At 40.1% G+C, this 17,970-nt stretch overlaps 1 protein-coding gene across 1 annotated transcript; it reads right to left on the bottom strand.

Annotated features, from left to right (window-relative positions):
• Positions 1 to 692: 692 nt before the first annotated feature.
• ydjc (YdjC chitooligosaccharide deacetylase homolog) lies at positions 693 to 17,970 on the bottom strand. Its single transcript, XM_024414962.2, has 6 exons — positions 17,838 to 17,970; positions 16,789 to 16,964; positions 15,911 to 16,070; positions 8,938 to 9,037; positions 2,350 to 2,527; positions 693 to 2,022 (listed from the first exon to the last, which is right to left on the bottom strand). Exons 2-6 carry the CDS (start codon positions 16,950 to 16,952, stop codon positions 1,671 to 1,673), a joined length of 954 nt encoding a protein of 317 aa, XP_024270730.1. The 5' UTR covers positions 16,953 to 16,964; positions 17,838 to 17,970; the 3' UTR covers positions 693 to 1,670.

The following is a 17,970-nucleotide window of genomic DNA, read 5'->3' as shown; positions in this document are numbered from 1 at the left end:
TACGAAACAATTTATATTCATCCAATGTCTGCAATGTTTTTCCATGACGTGGTACACTGCTCCCTGTGCACACTGAGTGCTAGTGCGCATGTGATAATGGTCTTTATAAACTGGCTGGTTGGTTCGAGCCCTGAATGCTGATTGGTTGACAGCTGTGGTATATCAGACCGTATACCACAGGTATAACAAAACATGTATTTTTTACTGTTCTAATTAGTTGGTAACTAGTTTATAATAGCAATAAGTCACCTGGGTGGTGGTATACGGCCAATATATCACGGCTAAGGGCTGTTCTTATGCATGACACAACACGGTGTTTGGCCATATACCACACCCCTTCGTGCCTTATTGCTTATCCCCCCACCCCCAGCGGCTTCTGCGTAACCCCAAAGTCTCTTACAGGGCCTGTGTGTAGCTAAATGACTGTTTGAATTTACTATTGGGTGCATTGACTTTACTTACGTTGCTTTTTGGTTGAAAAAAACGATTTTCATATACTGTGATTCAAAGTGATTGAGGGGTTACTCGTGACCAACCAAGTAAATAACAACAACACGTTGTAAGAGATGATACTACCGAGTTCTGACTCACCTTTTAGTAACCTATTCCCCCCCCCCACGGTAGCAGATGAGTCCTGTAACGCTTCAAAAGTAGGAAACCCTCATTTCAAACCAAAATACTTCATGCAAGAATGAGGTTTTCTGTCACCTTTCATTTATTCATACAGCCATCATAGTCAGTTGGGCATTTCAGACCATTCTGCTTCTTGTGATATCATTAAATAAATAGTGTGACACAAATAAAGAAATATATACAGGATTGTTCTTTTAAAAACGAGAACATTAAAGACCTAGATAGACTACATGCCCATGTTTAAAATATAATATGCTATAGGCAAGCCCTATTTGGGCCGCGCTCTTTTGGCAGTTACTCTTCTGTTGACACCTTCTTGTGTGATCAGCTGATTTGAGGTTCGCTTTGGGATGAGAGAGAGCATAGTGATTTTTGTGCTTGTCTCTCTCACCTGAGATGATTGGAAAACAACTGCCTTGTCTGTAATAAACACTGTCAAAAAAATAGGATTGTGCTTCACAGAAAATAGTGGCGCCGCCTGGTGGTTTGGAGGTAAGGTTGCACCAATGAAAGAGCAGCAGAGGAGTCCCATTCCAATATCTACCCAAGCTTACCACTCAGAATGATGCAATGTATTGGAAATGTGTTCTAAATACTCAGAACAAAGCCATTAGAGGGGGCTGGTGGGAGGAGCTATAGGAGGACGGGCTCATTGTAATGGTTGGAATGGAATAATGGAACGGTATCGAACACATCAAACATATAGAATCCAGGTTTGATTCCATTCTATTCCGGCCATTACAACGAGCCTGTCCTCCTATAGCTCCTCCCACCGGCCTCAGGAAGCCATGTATTGGATAGATAGTGTGCCAGTAAGTGTGGATATTGGAACGTGACCCCTGAGTGGGGGACTCAGAGGTAGGATCACAAAACTTTCCCAAAATGCTCTGGGTTTAAAAAAAAATCCCATTTGGAGAATTCTGGGAATAAGCAGCAATCTTCAAACCTGAAATTCTTCAATTGAGATTTATGAAACACCAGATAAAAGTTTTGGGAATTCAACAACCCTACCCCTGAGGGCGAGGGGTGTAGGGGCCTCAGAGGTCCCTGAAGGCACAGAGTTGGACTCTCTCCTGGGTGTAGAAGGCCAATAGGGCTGGGTCCTTCAGGGTGGTCAACTCCTGCTGCCTGTCAGCCGACTGGGAGAAGTCGTCCGGCCCCTCCCCACACCCGCCCTCCTGGGGGTGGCTGGGGTACCCAGGGTGCACCATGAGCTCTGCCGTCAGCACGGGCCGCTCCGTGGTGTTTGTCCTGTTTTTACTTTCACCCCCAGGGGGCGACAGTGAGACATCCAGGTCTCGTTCCAGGGCATGGCTGAAGGCTCGTCTGAGGTTGGGGACTGACATGTTGTGACCCATGGTGGTCAAACCTAGATAGACATCAGGCCATCTGGGAGAGAGAGAGAGAGAGAGAGAGAGAGAGAGAGAGACAATAGAAGAGGAAGGTCATTTTCAGCTCATGGAAATATTTAACTTTTAATCGTACCCGAGAGAAACAAAATCACTATATTCTCTGAATGCATGATTGAAGTCCCCAGGACGACTGAGACGAACAGGACAATAATATCACCATATGTGCCTCAAGGTAATCTTCCAAGTGTCTAGTCTAAAAGGAACATGACACCTCTCTAATACTGTACCGGGCTTTACTGTAAACAGTGTGGATCAATGAAGAGATTCTCATGACATTCTACAGGGATTTCAGCGCGTCTCCTACCTGATGCCATGTCGTCTGAACACGGGGATAGACTCCAGCGCGTCCTTCTCTACCTGCATGTAGAAGTCTCTGAGGACAGGGGACAGCCAGGGACACGAGTGTAGCCCACGCTCCACAGGAACACGCGTGTAGGAGATCCCACAGTCAGACAGCACCTGGGCAAACACCTCGCACACATCTGACACACACGCAATGTTGTTGTTATGTCGTGTTGTGTTGCTACCATGTTGTTGTCATGCTGTGTTGCTGTCTCTCTTTATGTTGTGTTGTGTTGTCTCTCCTCATGTTGTGTTGTCTCTCTTTATGTAGTGTTGTGTTGTCTCTCCTCATGTAGTGTTGTGTTGTCTCTGTATGTAGTTTGTCTCTCTTTATGTAGTGTTGTCTTTTATGTAGTGTTCTCTCCTTATGTAGTATTGTGTTGTCTCTCCTTATGTAGTGTAGTGTTGTCTCTTTATGTAGTGTTGTGCTGTGTTGTCTCTCTTTATGTAGTGTTGTGTTGTCTCTCTTTATGTAGTGTTGTGTTGTCTCTCCTTATGTTGTGTTGTCTCTATGTAGTGGTGTGTTGTCTCTCCTTATGTAGTGTAGTGTTGTCTCTCTCTATGTAGTGTTGTCTCTCTTTATGTAGTGTTGTGTTGTCTCTCTTTATGTAGTGTTGTGTTGTCTCTCTTTATGTTGTGATGTGTTGTCTCTCCTTATGTAGTGTTGTCTCTATGTAGTGTTGTGTTGTCTCTATGTAGTGTTGTGTTGTCTCTCTTTATGTAGTGTTGTGTTGTCTCTCTTTATGTAGTGTTGTCTCTCCTTATGTAGTGTTGTGTTGTCTCTATGTAGTGTTGTGTTGTCTCTATGTAGTGTTGTATTGTCTCTCCTTATGTAGTGTTGTGTTGTCTATGTAGTGTTGTCTCTATGTAGTGTTGTGTTGTCTCTCTTTATGTAGTGTTGTGTTGTCTCTCTTTATGTAGTGTTGTCTTGGGTCTCTCTCTATGTAGTGTTGTGTTGTCTCTCTTTGTGTAGTGTTGTGTTATCTCTATGTAGTGTTGTGTTGTCTCTATGTAGTGTTGTCTCTCTTTATGTAGTGTTGTCTCTATGTAGTGTTGTTTGTCTCTATGTAGTGTTGTCTCTCTTTATGTAGTGTTGTCTCTCTTTATGTAGTGTTGTGTTGTCTCTCATTATGTAGTGTTGTCTCTATGTAGTGTTGTGTTGTCTCTCATTATGTAGTGTTGTCTCTCTTTATGTAGTGTTGTGTTATCTCTATGTAGTGTTGTGTTGTCTCTATGTAGTGTTGTCTCTCTTTATGTAGTGTTGTCTCTCTTTATGTAGTGTTGTGTTGTCTCTCTTTATGTAGTGTTGTGTTGTCTCTCTATGTAGTGTTGTATCTCCTTATGTAGTGTTGTGTTGTCTCTATGTGGTGTTGTGTTGTCTCTATGTAGTGTTGTGTTGTCTCTCTTTATGTAGTGTTGTGTTGTCTCTCTTTATGTAGTGTTGTCTCTATGTAGTGTTGTGTTGTCTCTATGTAGTGTTGTGTTGTCTCTCTTTATGTAGTGTTGTGTTGTCTCTCTTTATGTAGTGTTGTGTTGTCTCTCTTTATGTAGTGTTGTGATGTCTCTCTTTATGTAGTGTTGTGTTGTCTCTATGTAGTGTTGTGTTGTCTCTATGTAGTGTTGTGTTGTCTCTATGTAGTGTTGTGTTGTCTCTATGTAGTGTTGTGTTGTCTCTATGTAGTGTTGTGTTGTCTCTCTTTATGTAGTGTTGTCTCTCTTTATGTAGTGTTGTGTTGTCTCTCTTTATGTAGTGTTCTCGCTATGTAGTGTTGTGTTGTCTCTATGTAGTGTTGTGTTGTCTCTCTTTATGTAGTGTTGTGTTGTCTCTCTTTATGTAGTGTTGTGTTGTCTCTCTTTATGTAGTGTTGTGTTGTCTCTCTTTATGTAGTGTTGTGATGTCTCTCTTTATAGAGTGTTGTGTTGTCTCTATGTAGTGTTGTGTTGTCTCTATGTAGTGTTGTGTTGTCTCTATGTAGTGTTGTGTTGTCTCTCTTTATGTAGTGTTGTCTCTCTTTATGTAGTGTTGTCTCTCTTTATGTAGTGTTGTGTTGTCTCTCTTTATGTAGTGTTGTGTTGTCTCTCTTTATGTAGTGTTGTCTCTTTATGTAGTGTTGTCTCTCTGTATGTAGTGTTGTGTTGTCTCTTATGTAGTGTTGTCTCTCTTTATGTAGTGTTGTGTTCTCTCTTTATGTAGTGTTGTGTTGTCTCTCTTTATGTTGTGATGTGTTGTCTCTCCTTATGTAGTGTTGTCTCTATGTAGTGTTGTGTTGTCTCTCTTTATGTAGTGTTGTGTTGTCTCTCTTTATGTAGTGTTGTCTCTCCTTATGTAGTGTTGTCTCTATGTAGTGTTGTGTTGTCTCTCTTTATGTAGTGTTGTGTTGTCTCTCTATGTAGTGTTGTGTTGTCTCTCTTTATGTAGTGTTGTGATGTCTCTCTTTATGTAGTGTTGTGTTGTCTCTATGTAGTGTTGTGTTGTCTCTATGTAGTGTTGTGTTGTCTCTATATAGTGTTGTGTTGTCTCTATGTAGTGTTGTCTCTATGTAGTGTAGTGTTGTCTCTCTTTATGTAGTGTTGTGTTGTCTCTCTTTATGTAGTGTTGTGTTGTCTCTCTTTATGTAGTGTTGTGTTGTCTCTATGTAGTGTTGTGTTGTCTCTCTTTATGTAGTGTTGTGTTGTCTCTCTTTATGTAGTGTTGTGTTGTCTCTCTTTATGTAGTGTTGTCTCTTTATGTAGTGTTGTCTCTCTGTATGTAGTGTTGTGTTCTCTCTTTATGTAGTGTTGTGTTGTCTCTCTTTATGTTGTGATGTGTTGTCTCTCCTTATGTAGTGTTGTCTCTATGTAGTGTTGTGTTGTCTCTCTTTATGTAGTGTTGTGTTGTCTCTCTTTATGTAGTGTTGTCTCTCCTTATGTAGTGTTGTGTTGTCTCTATGTAGTGTTGTGTTGTCTCTCTTTATGTAGTGTTGTGTTGTCTCTCTTTATGTAGTGTTGTGTTGTCTCTCTTTATGTAGTGTTGTGATGTCTCTCTTTATGTAGTGTTGTGTTGTCTCTATGTAGTGTTGTGTTGTCTCTATGTAGTGTTGTGTTGTCTCTCTTTATGTAGTGTTGTCTCTCTTTATGTAGTGTTGTCTCTCTTTATGTAGTGTTGTGTTGTCTCTCTTTATGTAGTGTTGTGTTGTCTCTCTTTATGTAGTGTTGTGTTGTCTCTCTTTATGTAGTGTTGTGTTGTCTCTCTTTATGTAGTGTTGTCTCTTTATGTAGTGTTGTCTCTCTGTATGTAGTGTTGTGTTGTCTCTTATGTAGTGTTGTCTCTCTTTATGTAGTGTTGTGTTGTCTCTCTTTATGTTGTGATGTGTTGTCTCTCCTTATGTAGTGTTGTCTCTATGTAGTGTTGTGTTGTCTCTCTTTATGTAGTGTTGTGTTGTCTCTCTTTATGTAGTGTTGTCTCTCCTTATGTAGTGTTGTGTTGTCCTCTTTATGTAGTGTTGTGTTGTCTCTCTTTATGTAGTGTAGTCTCTCCTTATGTAGTGGTGTGTTGTCTCTATGTAGTGTTGTGTTGTCTCTATGTAGTGTTGTGTTGTCTCTCTTTATGTTGTGTTGTCTCTCTTTATGTAGTGTTGTCTCTCTTTATGTAGTGTTGTCTTGGGTCTCTCTCTATGTAGTGTTGTGTTGTCTCTCTTCATGTAGTGTTGTGTTATCTCTCTTTATGTAGTGTAGTCTACTTATGTAGTGGTGTGTTGTCTCTATGTAGTGTTGTGTTATCTCTATGTAGTGTTGTCTCTATGTAGTGTTGTCTCTATGTTGTGATGTGTTGTCTCTCCTTATGTAGTGTTGTCTCTATGTAGTGTTGTGTTGTCTCTCCTTATGTAGTGTTGTGTTGTCTCTCTTTATGTAGTGTTGTGTTGTCTCTCTTTATGTAGTGTAGTCTCTCCTTATGTAGTGGTGTGTTGTCTCTATGTAGTGTTGTGTTATCTCTATGTAGTGTTGTGTTGTCTCTATGTAGTGTTGTCTCTCTTTATGTAGTGTTGTCTCTATGTAGTGTTGTGTTGTCTCTATGTAGTGTTGTCTCTTTATGTAGTGTTGTCTCTATGTAGTGTTGTCTCTCTTTATGTAGTGTTGTGTTGTCTCTATGTAGTGTTGTGTTGTCTCTATGTAGTGTTGTGTTGTCTCTCCTTATGTAGTGTAGTGTTGTCTCTCCTCATGTAGTGTAGTGTTGTCTCTCCTCATGTAGTGTTGTGTTGTCTCTCCTCATGTAGTGTTGTGTGGTCTCTCTTTATGTAGTGTTGTCTCTCTTTATGTAGTGTTGTGTTGTCTCTCTTTATGTAGTGTTGTGTTGTCTCTCTTTATGTAGTGTTGTCTCTCTTTATGTAGTGTTGTCTCTATGTAGTGTTGTGTTGTCTCTCTTTATGTAGTGTTGTGTTGTCTCTCTTTATGTAGTGTTGTGTTGTATCTCTTTATGTAGTGTTGTCTCTCTTTATGTAGTGTTGTGTTGTCTCTCTTTATGTAGTGTTGTCTCTCTTTATGTAGTGTTGTCTCTCTTTATGTAGTGTTGTCTCTATGTAGTGTTGTGTTGTCTCTCTTTATGTAGTGTTGTGTTGTCTCTCTTTATGTAGTGTTGTGTTGTCTCTCTTTATGTAGTGTTGTCTCTCTTTATGTAGTGTTGTGTTGTCTCTCTTTATGTAGTGTTGTCTCTCTTTATGTAGTGTTGTCTATGTAGTGTTGTGTTGTCTCTCTTTATGTAGTGTTGTCTCTCTTTATGTAGTGTTGTCTTGGGTCTCTCTCTATGTAGTGTTGTGTTGTCTCTCTTTATGTAGTGTTGTCTTGGGTCTCTCTCTATGTAGTGTTGTGTTGTCTCTCTTTATGTAGTGTTGTCTCTCTTTATGTAGTGTTGTCTCTCTTTATGTAGTGTTGTGTTGTCTCTCTTGTCGTGATGTGTGTTTTGTCCTATATTTATATATATTTATGTTTAATCCCAACCCCCGGCCCTGCAGGATGCCTTTTGCCTTTTGGTTGGCCGTCGTTGTAAATGAGAATTTGTTCTTAACTGACTTGTTGGTTAAATGAAGGTTAAATAAAAAATAAATAAAACTAGGCACACACGTAATCAGATAGGCAGCCATTTCCGATTCAGATTTGTCAAGCATTAAAATGACAATCACAATTTTAATCATCAGTTATATTATAATCATCAGTTATATTTTAACCATCAGTTATATTTTAATCATCAGTTATATTTTAATCATCAGTTATATTTTAACCATCAGTTATATTTTAATCATCAGTTATATTTTAATCATCAGTTATATTTTAATCATCAGTTATATTTTAATCATCAGTTATATTTTAATCATCAGTTATATTTTAACCATCAGTTATATTTTAATCATCAGTTATATTTTAATCATCAGTTATATTTTAACCATCAGTTATATTTTAATCATCAGTTATATTTTAATCATCAGTTATATTTTAATCATCAGTTATATTTTAATCATCAGTTATATTTTAATCATCAGTTATATTTTAATCATCAGTTATATTTTAATCATCAGTTATATTTTAATCATCAGTTATATTTTAATCATCAGTTATATTTTAACCATGCGATATAACAATTTCCTAGTGCTCTATTAACTAATTGATAGTCTATAAACGACCTTTACACCGAAAGTATCAAGTGTCACCAAATGCCCTTATGACAACGACGTGTTCAAAAGCCGCACATATTCAAATGAAAATTACCACCACTAGTGGTTAAATAAACGAGTTCGATTAAACCAACAGTGGTAACCTCATCTAAAACTGAAGGCGGGGCCCTTTCCCCTCCTCCTTGCCCTGTAAACAACGGTTGTGGAAGATGTATTCATCTCGATTAGATCACCTAACAACCATTTAACAAAACCACATGATTCTGTGACTCATCGTGTGATGTAAAAAAAAACATCATGTGCTTCATGACAATGAAGAGGAAGAGTTCCGCGGTGTCATCAGAGTGTTCTCAGTAGAGTATGTCAGTCAGAGGGGAAGACGTGGTGGAGGTTCAGAATATGTCAGTCAGAGGGGAAGACGTGGTGGAGGTTCAGAATATGTCAGTCAGAGGGGAAGACGTGGTGGAGGTTCAGAGTATGTCAGTCAGAGGGGAGACGTGGTGGAGGTTCAGAATATGTCAGTCAGAGGGGAGACGTGGTGGAGGTTCAGAATATGTCAGTCAGAGGGGAAGACGTGGTGGAGGTTCAGAATATGTCAGTCAGAGGGGAGACGTGGTGGAGGTTCAGAATATGTCAGTCAGAGGGGAGACGTGGTGGAGGTTCAGAATATGTCAGTCAGAGGGGAGACGTGGTGGAGGTTCAGAATATGTCAGTCAGAGGGGAGACGTGGTGGAGGTTCAGAATATGTCAGTCAGAGGGGAGACGTGGTGGAGGTTCAGATGAATGAACATTGGTGAACACACACACACAGTTCTATCGGGTAAGACCTCTCACAATAAAACGTTTTTCGCAATGAGCATAAGAACACACACACAGACCTTTCTAGTAGTTTTATGACATCATACCTGGCAAGACATGAATGTGTTGGTGCCCGTCCATGTGACAGGGCAGATAACCCATCAGCTCTCCAAACAGCCTCACCTGAGCCCTCAGCTCCAGCTCCACCTGACACACACACACACAATGTGAAAGTACACACCTGAAAGATAACCATGTGCCACAGAGAGAGTGCAAATATACCCTTGGGGTGGCAGGGTAGCCTAGTGTTTAGAGCGTTGGACTAGTAACTGAAAAGTTGCAAGTTCAAATCCCCGAGCTGACAAGGTACAAATCTGTCATTCTGACCCTGAACAAGGCAGTTAACCCCACTGTTCCTAGGCTGTCATTGAAAATAAGAATTTGTTCTTTAACTGACTTGCCTAGTTAAATAAAAGGTCAAATAAAATGTAAAAAATCCAGTTTGAGGGACAAATACACCCCCTAGGGATAGTGTACAGCTAAAACACACACACCTGACGAGGAACAAACACACACCCTCCACAAAACAGAAGGGGGAAAACACGCTAAAACTGTTCCCGGTAGATCCGGAACGAACACCTGAGTTCCACGTATGAAAAACAGGAAGTTGAATCCGAATATTAAGGAAAACTTGATCCTGCTTTGGTTTACTGTAAAGTCTAAGGCCTCAAGCACTTTAAAAAAGACCAGGTACTCCTGAGTATATTTCTTTGTAAATCATCAGACAGTTGGATAAGTCAACATGATGGATTAATTTTTTGAAAGCTTCTTATATGGTATATTGACGTATGGTGTATAATGTCACAGCTATGCTGTGGGCCAGTTAAACAACATAGCAGCAACAGTGGCTCTTCACCTCGCCCGTCCCCATCCAAACACATTCATGCTCGCGTTTACACCCTCCTTTCTATCCTGTGTCTCTTCCCAACTCCTGTACCGTCTCAGTACAACTCCTGTTCAGTCTCAGTACAACTCCTGTTCCGTCTCAGTACAACTCCTGTTCAGTCTCAGTACAACTCCTGTTCAGTCTCAGTACAACTCCTGTTCAGTCTCAGTACAACTCCTGTTCAGTCTCAGTACAACTCCTGTTCCGTCTCAGTACAACTCCTGTTCAGTCTCAGTACAACTCCTGTTCAGTCTCAGTACAACTCCTGTTCAGTCTCAGTACAACTCCTGTTCAGTCTCAGTACAACTCCTGTTCAGTCTCAGTACAACTCCTGTTCAGTCTCAGTACAACTCCTGTTCAGTCTCATTACAACTCAATGTGGCCAAGATCTCCACACACACACACACACACACACACAATGGTTGACCTAACTCTCTTCCAAAAGATGCTGTGCTTACATCACAGGCAATACAAGATGCAACTGGCAACTTCCCTTAACCACGACAGTATCCCCATCACAGAAGCTGTCAGTGCCACTATTCATGAAGCGCGCAGATCTCAGGTCAGTTTTGCCTTTTAGATTCTAATGAAGGTGCGAGGTAGCCTGGAATCCAGGACCTGTTGTGCTAACATCCCACTCCTTGTATTCTGTGTTTAGCATGACAAGGAGAGGAATGATATCTCATTAACAGACTGGTACGCAGGCTGGGTACAAGGGTGCCTTGATCCTAGATAAGCACTCCTACCCGGAGACACTTTTTGAATACGGATCCTGATCAGTGTGGGCTAAGCTGCAATAGAACTATTATGCTGTAAAAACAGGTGACTGCTGTTTTACAGCAAATAGAAATCGGAGAGAATTCATTTGATTCAACTAGGTAGGTTATTAAACAACTCTCTCTCAGATCACACTCTGATAGCTAACCTGCTATTAAACAACTCTCTCAGATCACACTCTGATAGCTAACCTGCTATTAAACAACTCTCTCAGATCACACTCTGATAGCTAACCTGCTGCTATTAACACTCTCAGATCACTCTGATAGCTAACCTGCTATTAAACAACTCTCAGATCACTCTGATAGCTAACCTGCTATTAAAACCTCAGATCACACTCTGATTAAACAACTCTCTCTCAGATCACACTCTGATAGCTAACCTGCTATTAAACAACTCTCTCTCAGATCACACTCTGATAGCTAACCTGCTATTAAACAACACTCTCTCAGATCACACTCTGATAGCTAACCTGCTATTAACACTCTCAGATCACTCTGATAGCTAACCTGCTATTAAACAACTCTCTCTCAGATCACACTCTGATAGCTAACCTGCTATTAAACAACTCTCTCTCAGATCACACTCTGATAGCTAACCTGCTATTAAACAACTCTCTCTCAGATCACACTCTGATAGCTAACCTGCTATTAAACAACTCTCTCTCAGATCACACTCTGATAGCTAACCTGCTATTAAACAACACTCTCTCAGATCACACTCAGATCTATTAAACACTCTGATAGCTAACCTGCTATTAAACAACACTCTCAGATCACTCTGATAGCTAACCTGCTATTAAACAACACTCTCTCAGATCACACTCTGATAGCTAACCTGCTATTAAACAACTCTCTATTAAACTATTAAAACTCTCTCAGATCACACTCTGATAGCTAACCTGCTATTAAACAACTCTCTCTCAGATCACACTCTGATAGCTAACCTGCTATTAAACAACTCTCTCTCAGATCACACTCTGATAGCTAACCTGCTATTAAACAACTCTCTCTCAGATCACACTCTGATAGCTAACCTGCTATTAAACAACTCTCTCTCAGATCACACTCTGATAGCTAACCTGCTATTAAACAACTCTCTCTCAGATCACACTCTGATAGCTAACCTGCTATTAACACTCTCAGATCACTCTGATAGCTAACCTGCTATTAAACAACTATTCTCTCTCAGATCACACTCTGATAGCTAACCTGCTATTAAACAACTCTCTCTCAGATCACACTCTGATAGCTAACCTGCTATTAAACAACCTGCTATTAAACAACTCTCTCAGATCACACTCTGATAGCTAACCTGCTATTAAACAACTCTAAACTCTCAGATCACACTCTGATAGCTAACCTGCTATTAAACAACACTCTCTCAGATCACACTCTGATAGCTAACCTGCTATTAAACAACTCTCTCTCAGATCACACTCTGATAGCTAACCTGCTATTAAACAACTCTCTCTCAGATCACACTCTCAGATAGCTCTGATAGCTAACCTAGCTAACCTAACACTCTCAGATCACTCTGATAGCTAACCTGCTATTAAACAACCTGCTATTAAACTCTCTCAGATCACACTCTGATAGCTAACCTGCTATTAAACAACACTCTCTCAGATCACACTCTGATAGCTAACCTGCTATTAAACACACTCTAGCTAACCTGCTATTCTCAGATCACACTCTGATAGCTAACCTGCTATTAAACAACTCTCTCAGATCACACTCTGATAGCTAACCTGCTATTAAACAACTCTCTCTCAGATCACACTCTGATAGCTAACCTGCTATTGATAGCTAACCTGCTATTAAACAACTCTCTCTCAGATCACACTCTGATAGCTAACCTGCTATTAAACAACTCTCTCTCAGATCACACTCTGATAGCTAACCTGCTATTAAACACACTCTCTCAGATCACACTCTGATAGCTAACCTGCTATTAAACAACTCTCTCAGATCACACTCTGATAGCTAACCTGCTATTAAACAACTAACCTCTCAGATCACACTCTGCTATTACTCTCAGCTAACCTGCTATTAAACAACTCTCTCAGATCACACTCTGATAGCTAACCTGCTATTAAACAACACTCTCAGATCACTCTGATAGCTAACCTGCTATTAAACAACTCTCAGATCTTCAGATTAACAACTCTGATAGCTAACCTGCTATTAAAACACTCTCAGATCTCTCAGATCATCACTCTGATAGCTAACCTGCTATTAACACTTCAGATCACTCTGATAGCTAACCTGCTATTAAACAACACTCTCAGATCACTCTGATAGCTAACCTGCTATTAAACAACACTCTCTCAGATCACACTCTGATAGCTAACCTGCTATTAAACTAACCACTATTAAGACCCTCCTCTGATAGCTAACCTGCTGATAGCAGAACCTGCTATTAAACTATTAAACAACACTCTCAGATCACACTCTGATAGCTAACCTGCTATTAAACAACACTCTCTCAGATCACACTCTGATAGCTAACCTCAGCTGATTAAATTAAACAACACTCTCAGATCACACTCTGATAGCTAACCTGCTATTAACAACACTCTCAGATCACTCTGATAGCTAACCTGCTATTAAACAAACACAGATCTCAGCTAATCACAGATCACACTCTGATAGCTAACCTGCTATTAACACTCTCAGATCACTCTGATATTAACACTCTCAGATCACTCTGATAGCTAACCTGCTATTAACACTCTCAGATCACTCTGATAGCTAACCTGCTATTAACACTCTCAGATCACTCTGATAGCTAACCTGCTATTAAACAACACTCTCTCAGATCACACTCTGATAGCTAACCTGCTATTAACACTCTCAGATCACTCTGATAGCTAACCTGCTATTAAACAACACTCTCTCAGATCACTCTGATAGCTAACCTGCTATTAAACAACACTCTCTCAGATCACTCTGATAGCTAACCTGCTATTAAACAACACTCTCTCAGATCACTCTGATAGCTAACCTGCTATTAAACAACACTCTCAGATCACACTCTGATAGCTAACCTGCTATTAAACAACACTCTCAGATCACACTCTGATAGCTAACCTGCTATTAAACAACACTCTCTCAGATCACACTCTGATAGCTAACCTGCTTTTAAACACACTCAGATCACACTCTCAGATAAACAACACTCTCAGATCACTCTGATAGCTCTCAGAACCTGCTATTAAACCTCAGATCACTCTGATAGCTAACCTGCTATTAACACAGACACTAGCTCTCATTAAACAACATCAGACACTCTGATAGCTAACCTGCTATTATTAAACTGATAGCTAACTCTCAGATCACACTCTGATAGCTAACCTGCTATTAAACACTCTCTCAGATCACACTCTGATAGCTAACCTGCTATTAAACAACACTATCAGATCACACTCTGATAGCTAACCTGCTATTAACACTCTCAGATCACTCTGATAGCTAACCTGCTATTAACACTCTCTCTGATAGATTCAACACTCTCAGATCACTCTGATAGCTAACCTGCTATTAAACAACACTCTCTCAGATCACACTCTGATAGCTAACCTGCTATTAAACAACACTATCAGATCACACTCTGATAGCTAACCTGCTATTAACACTCTCAGATCACTCTGATAGCTAACCTGCTATTAACACTCTCAGATCACTCTGATAGCTAACCTGCTATTAAACAACTCTCTCTCAGATCACACTCTGATAGCTAACCTGCTATTAAACAACACTCTCAGATCACTCTGATAGCTAACCTGCTATTAAACAACACTCTCTCAGATCACACTCTGATAGCTAACCTGCTATTAAACAACACTATCAGATCACACTCTGATAGCTAACCTGCTATTAACACTCTCAGATCACTCTGATAGCTAACCTGCTATTAACACTCTCAGATCACTCTGATAGCTAACCTGCTATTAACACTCTCAGATCACTCTGATAGCTAACCTGCTATTAAACAACACTCTCTCAGATCACACTCTGATAGCTAACCTGCTATTAACACTCTCAGATCACTCTGATAGCTAACCTGCTATTAAACAACACTCTCTCAGATCACTCTGATAGCTAACCTGCTATTAAACAACACTCTCAGATCACACTCTGATAGCTAACCTGCTATTAAACAACACTCTCAGATCACACTCTGATAGCTAACCTGCTATTAAACAACACTATCAGATCACACTCTGATAGCTAACCTGCTATTAACACTCTCAGATCACTCTGATAGCTAACCTGCTATTAACACTCTCAGATCACTCTGATAGCTAACCTGCTATTAACACTCTCAGATCACTCTGATCAGATCACTCTGATAGCTAACCTGCTATTAAACAACAGACTCTGATCAGATTAAACACTCTCAGATCACTCTGATAGCTAACCTGCTATTAACACTCTCAGATCACTCTGATAGCTAACCTGCTATTAACACTCTCAGATCACTCTGATAGCTAACCTGCTATTAAACAACTCTCAGATCACACTCTGATAGCTAACCTGCTATTAAACAACTCTCTCTCAGATCACACTCTAATAGCTAACCTGCTATTAAACAACACTCTCTCAGATCACTCTGATAGCTAACCTGCTATTAAACAACACTCTCTCAGATCACTCTGATAGCTAACCTGCTATTAAACAACACTCTCAGATCACACTCTGATAGCTAACCTGCTATTAAACAACACTCTCTCAGATCACACTCTGATAGCTAACCTGCTATTAAACAACACTATCAGATCACACTCTGATAGCTAACCTGCTATTAACACTCTCAGATCACACTCTGATAGCTAACCTGCTATTAAACAACACTCTCTCAGATCACACTCTGATAGCTAACCTGCTATTAAACAACACTATCAGATCACACTCTGATAGCTAACCTGCTATTAACACTCTCAGATCACTCTGATAGCTAACCTGCTATTAAACAACACTCTCTCAGATCACTCTGATAGCTATTAAACCTGCTATTAAACAACACTCTCAGATCACTCTGATAGCTAACCTGCTATTAAACAACACTCTCAGATCACACTCTGATAGCTAACCTGCTATTAAACAACACTATCAGATCACACTCTGATAGCTAACCTGCTATTAACACTCTCAGATCACTCTGATAGCTAACCTGCTATTAAACAACACTTGAGTGAGTCTGGTCTGAAGCTCAACGTCTGTTTTTGTTCGACATACATTTTAAAGTGGAAAAATCTAAGTCTCAGCATCACTCTGTTACCGTGGAAATGGGCGAATATGAAAAAGTAAAAATGCCTGCACTACCTCAACTATGTTGTTAAGAAGGAAGCATACCTCTGTCATGTTGACCAGGCCACTCTGTAATGCCTTTCTGAAACCCATCTTGCCATGGAAGAAGCCATCCTTGTTGAGGAGAGTGGAGCCCCGTTTCAGACCCTGGCTCACTGGTAGACCCTCTGAGAGGTTGGCATGGAGGCCGATGGGAATGTGATGTCTACGGAGGAAGATATCAGGAAATTAGGGGTCAGTTTTCCGGACTCAAGGTAAGCCTGGTCTTTGTGACTAAGGAAACATGATCAATAGAGATTTTCCAACTGAAAGTGCTTTTTATTCCTGGACTAGGATTTCTATGGATACGGGAAACCAGTCCCTATAGTGTCTGACATCATAGATGGAACTGCCAAACAATAATATGAGCTGGTACATGCTAAGCAAGAGAAGAACACTGATTGGACAAAATACAGGAAATATGAGGTTTCAAATATATAACACCTTTCCTGATTGCATGAATTATTCAATACACAATAAATAAAAACACAACAAGTGAAAGTGACGTGAATGTCACCTATCAGGAAGTTACTGTATTTTTAAACCGAATAATTTAAATCGGGACTATCTAAAAAAAACATATTATAATAATAATTAAAAAATAATAATAAACAAACCACTTCAATACAAGTGACTTTTCGTAACAGGTTAAGAGAGCATTTCTGCTAACCCGAACCCTTTTCCTAAGCTTAACCTAATTCTCATAAATTGCTAGGTGAATTATCCCAACCTGCAGCATAAATTCTCCTAACCTGCTGTGAAAAAGTCATAGCTGCATGGAAGTGTTGTGTTTTAAGGGCATCTTGTACGTTTTCAGTAGGCTATTAAACATCCTATTAGCTATGGACGTAAACATTGTACTTTACTATGTGAAGCCTACATACCTTTTGGCCAGCTCTGTCGCTTCTTTCGCCGAGGAGGCGTTAACCAGAAGGGACACATTAGAAATGCCCCCGGCTTGGAAACAATCCACTATCCCCTGGTTCCTTTTTGGACAGTACCCAAAATCATCTCCTGTCACCACCAGCTTGACTTTGGGTTGAGGCATTATCGCTGGACGCTGATGGAAAAAGTGACACAGCACAGGAGATACACACACTGGTTGAATCAACGTTGTTTACACGTCATTTCAACGAAATTGCGTTGAACCAACGTGGAATATGCGTTGAATTGACGTCTGTGCCTAGCGGGACTTTGTTTCCACGTTGCGCCCAGCACTGAGCTGCAACAATGTTAAGGATGTTCAATTCACCAGCTTGTGACACATCAGCAGTGGACTCTAGATATTTATTTAACGTGATCGTCTCGTGAACGTGGTAAACAAGACAATGTCAGGCACGAGAACACAAACTAATGTTCCCTGTTCGAAGTGGAAACCTGATCAAAGTTTATATTCTAGGTCGAATAAGAACTGTCAAATTCCTCCTCTATGATTTGAGTCAGCGAATCAGATCATTTGTAAACCCGGATTAGAAAAAAAACCATGTTGCTTGCCCTCTTTTGATCGATCTTTGTATAGATCCATAAAAGCCTGTCCTGATGATAGCCGATTGCCTCTATAAACTGTGTTTCCAACTAGCAGGAGCCAGCTAGTTGTCAACCCAACACACAGGAAGGCAACTCAACTCATTAGTGGAAAACACAGTCACAATGGTCACTTTTATTGCCTAATCTTAAAGAGGCAATCGCCATAGTATACATAGAAATGTATGGACGTTTAAGAAATAGGCCTACAATTTACACTTGTTTCAACGAATGGGAGACTAATGCAAACAAGCATCATCTATTTAGAATATGCGAGGAGGTTATAACTGCAATCTGCCTCTCTTTCAGTAGCATACATACTGTACAATAATAGATAATGGAATCAACTCGAATTGATCCACAGCCTATATGTCATATAGGCTCTAAAGAGTGAAAAGACGCGTCTTACCCATTTTCAAGACACGTGTTTGTCCATTTATGTCCGAAGCCGGAGAGTCAAAACGAGAACAAATACCAAGCTCTTCCGACTGACTCAAAACGGCAATGAAATCCGTAACCTACTTTTTCGGATTAACGCAACC

This window comes from Oncorhynchus tshawytscha, linkage group LG04, assembly GCF_018296145.1.
Source record: "Oncorhynchus tshawytscha isolate Ot180627B linkage group LG04, Otsh_v2.0, whole genome shotgun sequence".
Classification (NCBI taxonomy): domain Eukaryota; kingdom Metazoa; phylum Chordata; class Actinopteri; order Salmoniformes; family Salmonidae; genus Oncorhynchus; species Oncorhynchus tshawytscha.
This window is presented reverse-complemented; position numbering and strand designations above follow the sequence as displayed.

What these genes read in the sequence shown, in the direction of transcription:
- ydjc (XM_024414962.2), bottom strand. Translation starts at nt 16,952, where the DNA reads ATGCCTCAACCCAAAGTCAAGCTGGTGGTGACAGGAGATGATTTTGGG. An exon ending in GCCTGGTCAACATGACAGAG is followed by an intron (nt 9,038 to 15,910) that starts GTATGCTTCCTT and finishes TGTGTGTGTCAG; the next exon opens with GTGGAGCTGGAGCTGAGGGC. An exon ending in ACACATTCATGTCTTGCCAG is followed by an intron (nt 2,528 to 8,937) that starts GTATGATGTCAT and finishes CGTGTGTGTCAG; the next exon opens with ATGTGTGCGAGGTGTTTGCC.